We start from the raw sequence: 14,453 nt of genomic DNA on the forward strand, positions 1-14,453 counted from the left end.
AGGGTCTTCATGCTTTTTCTCTACTATATGCCTCAGGTACACTGGTGTCACCTTCATTTGAGCTATCTAGGTACTCTTAGCTGATAACTCTAACTGTAAGCCTTCTCTAATCAGCTGGTGTAGCTCCTTCAAGATAGGCTACCTTTCCATAGATATATGAGCTAGACTGCCAAATAATTTTTGATTAAGGGCATCTGTAACAATATTTGCCTTCCTCGGATGGTATTGAATTGTACAATTATAATTACTGAGCAGTTCTGCCTATCTCCTTTGTCTGAGATTCAGCTCTTTTTATTTGAACATATACTAGAGACTCTTATGATCTGTGAAGATTTCACATTTAGGCCTATAAAGATAGTGCCTTCACATCTTTAGGGCAAATACTACAGTCGCCATTTCAAGTTATGAGTGGGATAATTAGCTTCATGCTTTTTTAACTATCTTGAAGCATAAGCTATTACTCTACCATTATGCATAAGAGCATATCCAAAACCCACTCTAGAGGCATCATAGTAAATAGTGAAATCTTCAATGCCTATAAGCAAGGCTATTACTGGTGCTGAAATCAACACTCCTTAAGCTTCTGAAAGCTCTCCTCACATTAATCACTCCATTCAAAGTTCTTATTCTTTTAAGTAACCTAGTTATTGGAGCAGCTATCTTGGAGAACTCAAGCACAAATCTTCTATAATAACTAGCCAAACCTATGAAACTATTGATCTTAGGCACTGTAGTTGGCCTCGACCAATCTGCCATTTCTTTAACCTTCTTAGGATCCACTTTTATTCCATTCTCTAATACTACATGTCCTAAGAATGATATACTCTTTAGCCAGAACTCACAATTAGAGAACTTGGCATATAACTGGTGCTCCCTTAATGTCTGAAGAACCATTCTTAGATGTTTTGCATAATCTTCAGAACTTCTAGAGTACACTAGTATATCATCAATAAAAATGATCATAAAGTGAACACCCTCTTCATGAGATCCATGAATGTAGTTGTAACATCCTCACTTTAGCTAGTCCGTACAGTCTACTGTTCCGATGACCAAGGTCGATCCGGGCAGCTTGAATGTTTGAAATTATAAATAGACTAGAGTGAGGAGTTATAAAGAAATTAAATAAAGCTCATAACAATCAAGGAAAAATTTTTAGAAATTAAATAAAGCCCACATCATCCCAACACAATGGGGTTCTACATTTTCTGCCATACAAAGCTTCATATGGAGGCATCTCAATGCTTGATTGGTAACTGTTGTTGTAAGCAAACTCAATCAAAGGCAAGTGTGTATCCCAACTGCCCTCAAACTCAATCACATAAGCCCGTAGCATATCCTCCAAGATTTGAATTACCCTCTCAGACTGGCCATCTGTTTGTGGATGGAATGCAGTACTGAAGTTCAATCTAGTTCCTAGGGCTCTCTGAAGACTACCCCAGAATCTAGAAGTGAACCTAGGATCTGCATGCGTCGATGAATCTGGCACTCCATGCAATCTCACAATCTCATTGATGTACAACTCGCCAATCTGTCCAAAGCGTAGTCCATTGATTTGGCAGAAAATGAAGCGGAACTTGGTTAGTGCATCAACAATGACCCAAACTGCATCATGACTCTTCTGTGTCCTCGGAAGTCCCATCACAAAATCCATCGTTATTCTCTCCCATTTCCACTCTGATACTGGTAGTGGATGTAACAACCCAGCGGGTACTTGATGTTCTGCCTTTACTTGCTGACAAGTTAGGCATTTAGATACAAACTCTGCCACATCCCTTTTCATACCCATCCACCAGTAATGCTCCTTTAGCCCTCTATACATTTTTGTGCCACCAGGGTGCATGGCAAAAGGAGACTCATGTGCTTCCTTCAAAATGATCTTCCTCAATTCAACATCATTAGGAACACATATTACGCCACTGGTGTGATGAGACCATCATCTCTGATTGAGAATTCTGGTTTCTTACCCTGCTGGACTTCTTCCAACAATTTCTGATACTTCTGATCATTCTGAGCAGCCATTCTAATCTGATCAATCAACACTGGCTGTACATGCCATGCAACTGCTGTCTGCCCATCATCACTAACCTCTAAGCTGGCATGCAATGATCTCAACTCGTGTACCAAAGACAAAGGAGTAACCCGTAGACTTGCCATAGTCTTGCGACTTAGGGCGTCAGCCACAACATTAGCTTTTCCTGGCTGATAGTCTATCAGACAATCATAGTCTTTTATCAACTCTAACCATCTCCTCTGTCTCAAATTCAACTCTTTCTGGGTGCCCAAATACTTCAAACTCTTATGATCTGTGTAGATATAACATTTCTCCCCATACAAATAATGTTTCCAGATCTTAAGAGCAAACACAATGGCTGCAAGTTCCAAATCATGTGTCGGATAATTCCTCTCATGTGGTTTTAGCTGGCGTGATGCATAGGCAATGACATTTCGATCTTGCATCAACACATAACCTAACCCATTGTGAGAAGCATCACTATAAACGATATATTCTTTACCCGGGGTAGGTAAAGTTAGGACTGGAGCTTCAGTCAAACATCTCTTCAATTCATCAAAACTCTGCTGGCATTTATCCGTCCACTGAAATTTTACATCTTTTCTAAGCAACTTGGTCAATGGAGATGCCAACATGGAAAATCCCTTCACAAATCTACGGTAGTATCGGCTAAACCAGAAAACTACGAATTTACGTGACATTTAGGTGGCCTCCAATTAAGGACAGCTTCAATCTTACTTGGATCTACCTTAATGCCCTCTTCTGATACTACATGCCCCAAGAAAGATATTTCCTTCAGCCAAAATTCACATTTCGACAATTTGGCATATAGCTATTTCTGCCTCAAAGTTTGCAGTACAATCCGCAAATGTCTATCATGCTCTTCTGCATTCCTCGAATAGACTAATATATCATCGATAAATACCACAACAAACTGGTCGAGGTATGGTCTGAAAATAGTGTTCATCGGATCCATAAGCGGTAGAGCATTGGTTAACCGAATGGCATGACCAAGAACTCATAATGGCCATAGCGGGTTACGAAGGCGATTTAGAAATACTACGCTCTTGTACTTTCGGTGATAATAACCTGATCTCAGGTCAATTTTAGAGAACACAGCTGCACCCCTCAACTGATCAAACAAGTCATCAATACGGGGTAATGGATATCTGTTCTTTATTGTCACCTTATTCAACTGCCGATAGTCAATGCATAGCCGGAGAGTGCCATCCTTCTTCTTTACAAATAATACTGGCGCTCCCCAAGGTGACACACTAGGGCGAATGAAGCCCTTATCAAGCAACTCTTGCAACTGCACTTTCAATTCTTTTAGTTCCGCTGGTGCCATTCTGTATGGCGTTATGGAGATTGGGTCCACACCAGGCATAACATCAATTTCAAACTGCACTTCTCTTTCTGGAGGTAATCCTGGCAATTCATCAGGAAATACATCCGGAAAATCACATATAGTAGGGATGTCCGTTAGTGCTGGACTCCCCACTTGGGTGTCTATTACATGTGCCAAGTACGCCTCACACCCTTTTCTAATCATTTTTCTAGCCAGTGCAGCTGAAATGATGTTTGAAGGCAATAACTGCCTCTCCCCCAGTATTACTACATCACCATCGAGGAAGACCAAAAGTGACATCTTCAATCTACTGATCAATCATAGCATGATGCACAGCTAACCAATCCATGCCCAAGATAATGTCATAATCTCGAAGGGCATTTCAATTAAATCAGACAAAAAAGTGTGTCCTTGGATCACCAAAGGAATGATCTCTATATAGCCTATTTACCACGACCTCTGGCCTTATGGACTAGTTACTAACACATCATAGTCCATTGGTACACACGGGATAGTAGTAGAACACATCACACTAGCACTAACATACGAATGTGTAGAGCCAGGATCAAATAACACATGCACATCTTTGTCAAGGATGGAGAAATTACCAGCTACAACATCTGATATTTCAGCCTCTTCCCTTTGACGCATGGTATATACTCTAAGCCCAGTGCGCCATCTGGATCTTTGGTGGTTAACAGTGCTCGACTTCCGAGGTGTTACTAGGACCCCTACCTGCGCCTCTGCCTCTAGCGGTGGCGTGACCCTGCAGGTGTAGAGACTTGGGTGATCCTTGGATGTAGTGAAAGATCCAGACCGGCGCGGACTAGTGCAATCCTTAGCGAAATGTTCGCTCCCTCCACAGTTAAAACATGCACCAGTAGCTCTGTAACAAACCCCACCATGAGTTCTATCACAGGTTTCGCACTGTCGTACTGATAGAGCTCCTCGGGATGCTGGTTGGGTCTGCTGACCAGACCGAGGTGGTCTTTGGCCAGAAAATCTGCCTCGGCCTCTACGGGAGCTAGATCCCCCAAACTGTTTCCTCTTCCCAGAACCACTTCCAGATGCTTGTTCAGTAGTCTTTTCAGTTTTCTCTTGTGGACCCTTCTTCACTGCCCCTTCTGATTCTATCTTTTCTAGTTCTAGGGCCTGTGAAATCAATTCGGCAAAATTCTGATGTCTGAATCCCACAACTTGCATTCTCAGACTCTGTCTTAGCCCAGCCTCAAACCTCTTGCATCTGTCTCTGGGGGTGGAGACTAAGCTTCCAGCATAGTGGCTTAGTCTTGAAAAATCTCTCTCATATTCTGCTACAGTTCGGTTCCCTTGTTTCAAACTCAAAAATTCTTGCAACTTCATGTCCACATATGCATCGGGAACCCATTTCTGTCGGAACTCCCTCAAGAAATCTGACCAGGTTAACACAGGTGGCTCCACCAGGCTGTGGGGGATGGTCTTCCACCATTCATAGGCATCCCCTTGTAATAAGGAGACAGAATACTCAAACTTCATTTCTTCTGTACACTGCAGCTTCCTAAAAACCCGTTCCATTCTTTCCAACCACTGTTCTGCTTCCAGTGGATCCACAGTGCCTTTAAACTCGGTGGCCCCAAATTTCATCAGTTTTTCATATTGCCGAGCTGAGGGCTGTGGTTGTGCTGCGGGTACTGGCATTTGAGCTTGGGGTGGCACATTACCCGCCATTTGCTGAAAGAAGGCAGCCATCTGCTGCATAAATTGAGCAGGAAACTGCGGTCTTTGGAGCGAGAGCCGAGTGGTGACCCACTCACATTCTAGAGTCTTTGGGGCTTCCTTGAACCTCGGCCTCAGCAGTTGTTCTTGAATGATCTCCTCCTTCCTTTCCATTTTTCACAATTTTCTACTTCCTGAGATCAAACACAAGGAGGTTGACCTCCGTTAGTGCATATTCATGATGTAAATATGTCATATGTATCAATTAAGGACACTTGAGCAGTTGTACTTATCAAAGAAATATTCACATGCATAATCAAAATTTATTGCAAAATCATGCTCTGATACCACTAAAACATGTCACACTTTACCCTTCAGTAAGGCATAACATGCTCCCGTAGAATACTTAATGAACTACCGAACTTCACCTACCGATAACTCATTAAGTACCCTACAAGGGATTTTAAAACAATTTTCTTACATTTTGGAAATGGTGAGCATTTTGATAAGAATTAAAAACCATTTATTCAAAGTTTAAATACTAGTAAAAAAAAAAATTTTGTCCATTCAAATTTTGTCGCAAATTTTATAAAAATTTTGACAGAGTTCCCTCTGTATTTTGAGAAAACAGTTCTTCAAATACCTGTAAAAAGCACTTCCAAAACTATTTTACAACTCCCAACCTCCAATAATTCACAATTCAACTCAGTATGTTCAATAATTCCATTCACAAAACATAAGGCAGAAAATCCATATGTACAAATATCAAATTTACAGAAGAAAATCTAAAATAATATTATTATAGTTTATTTACAACTGCTCAATTTACATTGATACTTATGACATTACAGTATTTACATCAAAATAACTATAAGGGTATAAAACAATACCCGTACAAAAAGGGATCAAAAAAAGATCTTGTCAATTCCGCAGCTCACTCTGCTGCTTTCTCCTTGCTTTTATCTGCGACAGTAAATTAAACTATCGCTGAGTATAAACATACTCAGTGGTGCACAATAAAGATTTAAAATGCGATACATAAATCATTTATTGATGAAACATAATTTGAATACTTCACAATCACATTTCACAAATATCAAGTTCATAACAACTCATTTGTCAAATAATATATTAAACAACAGTTTAGTCAAACAATTGCATAAACACAGTGTTGCCAAAGTCGTACACAACTTAAGCCATGACACAAAATTTCCGATCAATGCCGTGTTGTACACCACGACAAAGCAATCTCAACCCCATTAATCGAAACCAATGAGGGAGGTGGCTAGCTAGCTAATGAGTACTCATCCGATCTACAACCTCAACTGGCAAGCCAGAGAGGGAGGAAAATAAACGATCTCAACCCCATAAATGGAGGAGGAATAATAAGTAACTGTCATGCTAAGTGTGAATCAAAAATTTGTTTCAAACATTTCATTCAAATATTGCATACAAAAATCAAATCAATTTTCCAAAGTTACAATGTGATCACAAGGTGGCAACACAAAAATTCATAAATTCATAATGCGTAATAAATCAATTTTTCAAGGATAAAATGCTTAAATAGGGTTTATTGTGCACAAACCTCAAGCGAGTCGTCCCTTAACCTCGACTCGTTTCCTCGGGTTCTTTCCCGATATTCTTTTCAACTGAAACACAAAATTTTACAATGTTTCAGTACTAGAACTTAACATAAATCCCAAAATAAATTTTAACTTCGCATTTACCTATTTCTAACGTGTTAAATTCGACGTTCTCGAAATTTTGTGTTTTGGGTTACTATTCACTATACTATTTAAGTCAAATAATTGACTTTCTAAGGATTAATAGGTATGGGAACTCCAACTTCACCCACATACCACATTTTGCTCATTAAACTTGTTGGTTTTGGTCACTTTTTCAAAGCATAGGTCATTTTGGCAAAATTGCCAATTTTCGGTTTTGTGCTCCGAAATTGCACTATTCTATTGGTCGATCTACTGTTGGAATTTGATAAAACTTCCTTCATAGAAAATGTTCCTTATTGTCTTAAGTGTATTCTCATTTTTGGATCACCTCAATCGGAGTTTTGTAGCTCAAGTTATGGCCAAAATAAGTTTACTGTTCACGTGCACTGTTCATACTGCACTTTTGGGTTTTGGCAGATTTTGATCCAACTTTGGTCAGTAATTTGATCAAGTTAAGTTCATAATTTGGTCTCACTTTCTTCATATGAAATGTTCTACTATGTCTTATGTTTCCATCGGTTCAAGAATCGCCTAAATCCAAGTTTTCTAGAGAGAGTTATAGCCATCCAAACATTGCTGCTCAATGAAAATTCTGCAGAGTTGCAGGTTTGGTAACCTAACTTTGCTCAATAATTTGAATGGGTTAATGGCATAATTTGGGGTGATGTTCTTCATGAAAGTTTTAGATCTATGTCTTATCTAATTGCTGGTAAAATTTCAGGTCAATTTGACCTTTCTAGCTCGAGTTATGACCAAATGAACAATTACTGTTCATTTGGTCAGTTTGGTGCAGGGCAGCCTGCTATCAACTCACTTTGGTCAATTGTTTCACCAAGTTTTGGTCAGTTTTTGGTCATGGTTCCTTAATGAAAGTTGTGCTCTTTTATGTCTATTTTCATCTCCAATTGGTGGCATATCCATTAGGCTTGTAAAATTTGAGTTTTAGTCCTTCAAAGTAGGTTTGGTCATGCTACCAGTAGCATGACCATTGACCTACGAATTTAGCTAAATTTTCCACCATTCCCATACAATTTATTTGGTCCTAATTGACCATTATTTCATTTCACAATAGGTCAAATATGCCATTTATGCATTTCTCCAAATTTTGGTTCATAAACCCTTGCATTGAAACCCTAATCTCACTAACTCTTGCATTTAACTACTTCTAATAATTTTAATGTTAATCATTTCACTAAGTAAAGCTTCTAAACTCACTCAATTGCATCATATTCATGTAAATCATACTCCTATCAAGCTGCCCAAATTTCAGTTTAATTCTTTCCCCATATTTGTTTCATTTAAATCAAGTTATTAGCTCACTTAATTACCTAAACATGCATTTAAATGGAAAAATAAAGAGTTTGATATGCTAACCTCACTTAAAGCTTCAAAACCCTAACCTTTGCTCTTCTTTTCTTCTTGAAATCTCCTTCTTAAGTAGTAATAACAAGCTTTAAAGAAGTCCTTATGAGAGTTATTATGGTTGGGTAAGGAAAATTTGAGCTTAATGTAAGCTTAAAGAGAAAGCTTCCATGGGGGATTTAAGGAAACAAGTGGGTGGCAAAGAGAGAGGGGAAGAAGAAGAAAATCCTAAATTTTTTTCTTTGTTTTTCCTTTACACGTTTTTGCTTTGGAAGACCATAAATATCAATTTTAATAAATATTTAACAAATTTGTTTATGACATCAACTTTGACTTTTCCAACCTCTTTCCTTTTTTTTTTCTATTTATTTTTCTATTAGTTCTTTAATTTTATTCTCGATTCCGAAATTTTCTTTTCTCCGATTTTATTTGACAGTTAGGTCAGGAGTCAGCTCTCGGGGTCAATTGACCAAATCGCCCCTCGCCGGTTCATCCCGATTTGCAAATAATCCAATATTTCTTCCGGCTCCCTGACCTAATTATTTGGTGGCTTACAGTTCTTTTCGTTGTTTTCTCTTTTCCACTTTGTGTTCATAAGGGTCCTAAGGACATGGCGTCACTTTTACGGTTCGAAATTTGAGTTTAAAATGACTTCGATGCGTTCGAGGAGGTCACTCATCGCTGTGACTCTCGGCTCGTTTAACCTCTTATGTTCTGTTTTTCTTATTTATAGTTAACTAATTAAACATTACTAATTATTTGTGTTTATGGCTTCTCAAATTGTCTTAAGTGTGGCACTAATCCCATTAATTGTCCGGACCGACACCGGTCACCGGAACAGTGAAATATACCAGGCTATACAACGGGGGTGTTACAATAGGGTTCTGTTAGCAGTACTGCACATGGTTTCATGCCATTCTGTGTTTCATGGCTTCCCATGCCATTCTGTGATATAATAACCTTTGGCTATGTTATTTGAGTTGTTACACTCGGGTTTCATCCCTGATAATTATTATAGCTTATTAGCTGTTCTGTTGCACACCAGGAGACACAATGTGACTGGTGGTGTGATGGTATGAGGTACTTAGTACCCAGTGCTAGTTTACCCGTTTATCCAGTCCAGTCGACTAGTATGGGTTACTCGGGCAATGATAATAAATCTTACCAAACTTTAATCGAATAATACTGCAATAAATATCAGGAATTAAGTCTACTAAAAATGTAAACACATATTCCGCATATTTATTTTATTTTATTTTATTTTATTTTGTCACCACTAAGTAGAATTGCTTAGCGCGTCGTTTTTGCCACGCACAGGTACTGGAGACATAGCTGGGGAGCCTAACAGACATCAGACCGGGTGAACTTTCAGAGCTACATACTGAGTCCAGAGTCACCTCACATCTGCAGTGCACTTGGTAGGACATTAGGACTATGGTTGCCTTTTGTATTTTGCATTTTGTATTAGTTTTGGATTGTAACTATAAACTCTTGAAATTATTTGATAATGTAAATATATGAAATTTCATGTTATTGAAATTTTTTGTATATTATGTGGAAAAAATGAAATGTTGAGAAATATTTATAAATGTGCTTCAAGTGATGAAGTGAACAGAAAAATTCTAAAAATAGTGTTGTGATTTTGAGATTGAGTTGAGATGTGTGTATAATGGAGTTCTGGATTTGGAAATTATATTGGAAGTGTCTTTTAAACAGGTTTAGAAGAACTATTTTTCCAATTTATAGCCGGCACTCTACCGGATTTTCTATAAAAATTGCGAAAAAATTCAGATTTATCAAAAATTGTAAATAAATGAATAAAAAGGGATAAATTATAATGGAAATATGAATTGGTACTCCGGCACACTGAGTAGCATATCTTGCTCGGCTACACTGTAGACGAGTAAGGGGTGTCATAGTAGTTGGGGCATTGTTTAACCCAAACGACATCACAAGATAATCATAATGCCTGTATCTGGTCCAAAAGGCAGTTTTTGGATTGTCTATCTCCTTAATCCTCAATTAGTGATATCCAAACCTCAAATCTATCTTCGAAAAACAACTAGCTCCTGCTAATTGATCAAACAAGTTATCAATATGGGGCAACGAGTTCTTATTCTTTGTTGTGACCTTATTCAACTGTTTATAATCAATGTGTAGCCTCAAGGATCTATCCTTTTTCTTTACAAATAGTACTGCAGCACCCCGAAGAGAGGTACTCGTTCGAATGAATCCCTTATCCACCAATTCCTATAGCTATTCCTTTAATTCCTTTAGCTTTGCAGGAGCCATCCTATAAGGAGAAACAAATATGAACCTGGTACCTGGCACAAGATCAACCTCAAACTCTATCTTCCTTTCAGGTGGCAAAATAGGTAGTTTCTCTAGAAACACATCTAAAAACTCCTTACCACAAGAATTGATCCCAGTCCACATTTGTTTTGCATAACCTCCCTAACATGGGCTAGAAACTCTCTACATCTTTTTCAGAGTATCTTTCTAGCTTGCATTGTGGAGATCATCCCTTCACAGATGATTTTTTATCTCCCTAAAAAGCTACCTCTAACCCATCCTATCCTCTAAACCTTACTACCTTATTCCTTTAGTCTAAGGTGGCATAATTGCCTAAGAGCCAATTCATTCCTAGAATGAAAGTATAATCCATCAATTCTAAGACCACCAGGTTGGCTGGAAAGCATTTATCCTCCACCATTATTGGATAGACATAACAGGTCATCTCCTTCCTTGTACTTGGGTGCATCCAGCTTTAAGTAGTCCGTCATCTTTACTTTACCTCTACTACTTATTTTGGTCTCTTGTGTAGGGATTGTAGGGGCTACCTAGGGTGGTGGTGGCACTTGCTCTCTTGCAATCCCTCCATGGAATTTTGAGTTCCCATGGTGGTTGAAAAACTTTGGGTGTGCTGTTATGGAGTGTACATGGGATATGAGTTGAATGGTGGAAAATAAGGTGGGTAGGGCATGAAATGAGGATATTGGGAATAGCCCATAAAACTTTCCTATTGAGGATATTAATATCTAAACCCATACTGTTGTCCTAGTTGTGGAGGAGATACAAACTCTGACTCATCTCCTCCCTCTACAAAACTATCTTCTCCCGTTCTTCCCATGCCTACAGACTCAGGCTTCTCATGTTGTTGGGAGAAGCCATGAAAACTCCTTCGTGCATATATGGACATTCTGAGTGCATTTATAGTCTCCCTACTAACGTTAAAGGACCTTCTAAGACCTCTTAAAGATTCTTCCCTTTCACTTTTACTTGCTCTCTCTCTAGCAATAGGTTTGGCAATTAGTGCTCCATGACCCTCATTCTTAGATGGAGTACCAGTCAACTTAGCGGACCGCCTTGAACCTCGCATTTCTGAAAGCACACAAGAAGTTTTGAGCACATAAAAAGTTCATGTGAAATCATATGAACACATAACATAAAATCAAGCCTATTGGACATATATTTTCCTAACTGTGCTGGTCATTATACTTCCTTTCACCTCTATTCTATACTTTTACTAGCATCTAGGTCCACTCATCTAACCTAAAGCTCTGATACCAACTTTGTAACGACCCAAGCCAAGGGCCATTATCGGTACTAAGGATCGGAGCTTTAGGCTGTCGAAACCTATAGCAAGTCTAAAAACCTGTTAAACATACATATGTTCTTGTATCTCACAGTCTAAGCATACTCTAAACCATTACACTTTAATCTTTTCATACATACTTAGCCATTCATAACATAAATTTGGTTCAGAATTTGGACCTTGACATACATAGAAAAATCACTAAAGTATATTGGTTAAACATACATACATCCTTTCAAAGGAGAAACATCTTACATTGCTTAAACTTAAAATATTACATAACTCTAACTTTTAGTAATTTCTAGCATAATACTATCCATTCATATTTTACATGTCTAACTACCCATACGTCATATATAAAGAAGAGTGCTATAGCTGCCCCTGTTGCTCTCTATCGAAAGAACTCTTCTAATCCTGCATACCTACATCTAGAGTTAGGGGAAAGGGGTGAGCTTACACAAGCTCAATGAGTAAACTAACTAATCATAAATTGATTTTCTCATTCTTTTCATGCATATGTGATGCAACATTCAAATGGTTTCACATCATAAACATTTAACGTAGGATGGACTTTGTCACCAGTGACTTCCTTAATCCAATCTGCCTAGCTCATATAAAGGCTTCAGTACTTTTGCTTAATATATCCAATGTGCTCAACTTATATAGAGGCTCCTCAGAACTTTTACTTAAAATATGACCTGTGTTATGCACCAAGGGCATTGTAAAGATCTCCCTTTGGATTTTATGGATCCATAATATACATAACATAACATAGTCATAAACATGGGGGGAGTTAATTGATCATCCATAATTCATTATTCACCAACAACAAATATGCAATTATGCAATATATTCATATTTTAGATACATACATACTAAATACATATAACATGATGCATAAAGATGATCATAAATTAAATTTAAAAAGTTTACATTTGTTAAGGTTAGAATTACCCACTTCTTAAAGCCTATCAACCACCTAACTATAATAGTAGCTATCCTCAGATCCTTAACTTTCCAAGTCCCTCAAGTCCGACCCTAAAATATCGGTCTCTAAAAAGTTATACAAGGTTTCAAAACTCTGTATACATAATAAACATCTTATTCTAGGCCCTTAGGAATAATGAAACCATGTTTTGGAACCTTAGAAAAGAAGGGAGAAAAAGTCAGGCATAACTTACTTCAGCTGCCAAAATCCCGGACTTCAGCTACCAAAGTCCTGGACTTTGGTTACCAAAGTCTCAGGCTTCGAATGGCCCTTTTTATCCAGCGTCAACTACGGCTGCTGAAGTCTTGGACTTCGACTGCCGAACTTGGAAAATTTTCAGATTTTCTCAAAAAACTGCATGCTTTAACCGCTGAAACTATGGTTTTCAGCAGTCAAACTTAGGAATTTCTAGAATTCCCAATTCAAAAACTTGCATAATCCTTCTCCCATTAACACCCAAACTCATTCCAAAGTTCCAAAACTCAAACCAAACATATAAACAAGTCTCTAGGGCCTAAATTGAAATCATGCTTAATTCACACATACATTAATCAAAAACTCAAATCTTAGGTTTTCCCTAAACCCTACATAATATATTGAAGGATCCCCTCAAACCCATCTAGGAAAACTAGCCATTTAAGGCCCATAACACTTAAACATGACTAAACTAACAATAAAACATTCAATTTCAACATAAAATTACAAAACCCTAACCCCAACATGCTTAAACTTCTCAAAAATCATCTTAACCACAACTTCAAATGAAATTAAAGTTATAAAAATCTAGTTCCTTGTCAACCTACTTAGATCTACCTATCAGATCAAGAAGAAAAGAATGTTAACTCTTGTCTTAAAGCTTGGAGGTGAGAGAATCAAAGACTCAAAACTTGAATCTACTCTCCCAAACTTCTAAGTGGAAGAATCCACCTTGAAACTTTGAAAAAGCCAAGGATCTCCTCAAAACCCTCCTTGAATTATCTAACAGTTGAGAAAGAGGGAAGAAAAGAAAAACCCAAGTGTTTTGGTAGAAAAATAAGCTATGGTCCCTTTTATACCTTCAATGTCGAGAGAACACTCTATCTAAAAAGAGTATTTGAACCAAAAAAGGGACTTCGACTACCAAAAGTCTATCATTCGGCTGCCGAAGTTCTTTTTGCCCAAAACACCCACTTAAAACTTCTAGTGATGAAATCTTTTGAAACATTTTCATTTTAAAATACATTTTGAACACCTCAAACACACATATATAAAAATATACACTTCCTACCACCCTTCCCTTTATCCGTGAAATCTTTGAATTCGTAAAATATTCTATTTGCGATAAAAAATTTTGACATTCGTAAATGGTGGGTGTTACATATTCACTATTTCATTTAAATTTATCTTGATCCAACCTTTGGGATGTGTCGACAACACTGAAGAATGACGATGGGATTCCATTTGATGCATTGGGGAAGAAGCATCAGCTGATAGGAAGTCATCAAGATTGGATAAGACAATCAAAATACCTTCATGATGGTTAAAAGCCCAGTTCTTGAAAACAAAATGGTGGGTAGTCTTTTGTGGATTTGCTCATTTATGGGCAATCTTGTCTTCAAATATTTCCAAAGGAAGATATCTATTTTTGGAGGGAGCTTGAGCTTTCATAATTCCTTCCAAAGTTGAAGGTTGTTGCTCTGTGAATTAGGGTGAAGTTCTACCTAATTGCATGAAGGTAGAACTACTAG

At 37.9% G+C, this 14,453-nt stretch overlaps 1 protein-coding gene across 1 annotated transcript; it reads right to left on the reverse strand.

The window, feature by feature from the left end:
* Window positions 1-528: 528 nt before the first annotated feature.
* On the reverse strand, window positions 529-894 carry LOC131183129 (uncharacterized mitochondrial protein AtMg00860-like). Its single transcript, XM_058153153.1, has one exon. The coding sequence runs from the start codon at window positions 892-894 to the stop codon at window positions 529-531; it is 366 nt and encodes a 121-aa protein (XP_058009136.1).
* Between the last annotated feature and the right edge of the window lie 13,559 nt (window positions 895-14,453).

The sequence above is a fragment of the Hevea brasiliensis genome, chromosome 1 (genome assembly GCF_030052815.1).
Source record: "Hevea brasiliensis isolate MT/VB/25A 57/8 chromosome 1, ASM3005281v1, whole genome shotgun sequence".
Taxonomy (NCBI): domain Eukaryota; kingdom Viridiplantae; phylum Streptophyta; class Magnoliopsida; order Malpighiales; family Euphorbiaceae; genus Hevea; species Hevea brasiliensis.

What these genes read in the sequence shown, in the direction of transcription:
- LOC131183129 (XM_058153153.1), bottom strand. Translation starts at nt 894, where the DNA reads ATGGTTCTTCAGACATTAAGGGAGCACCAGTTATATGCCAAGTTCTCT.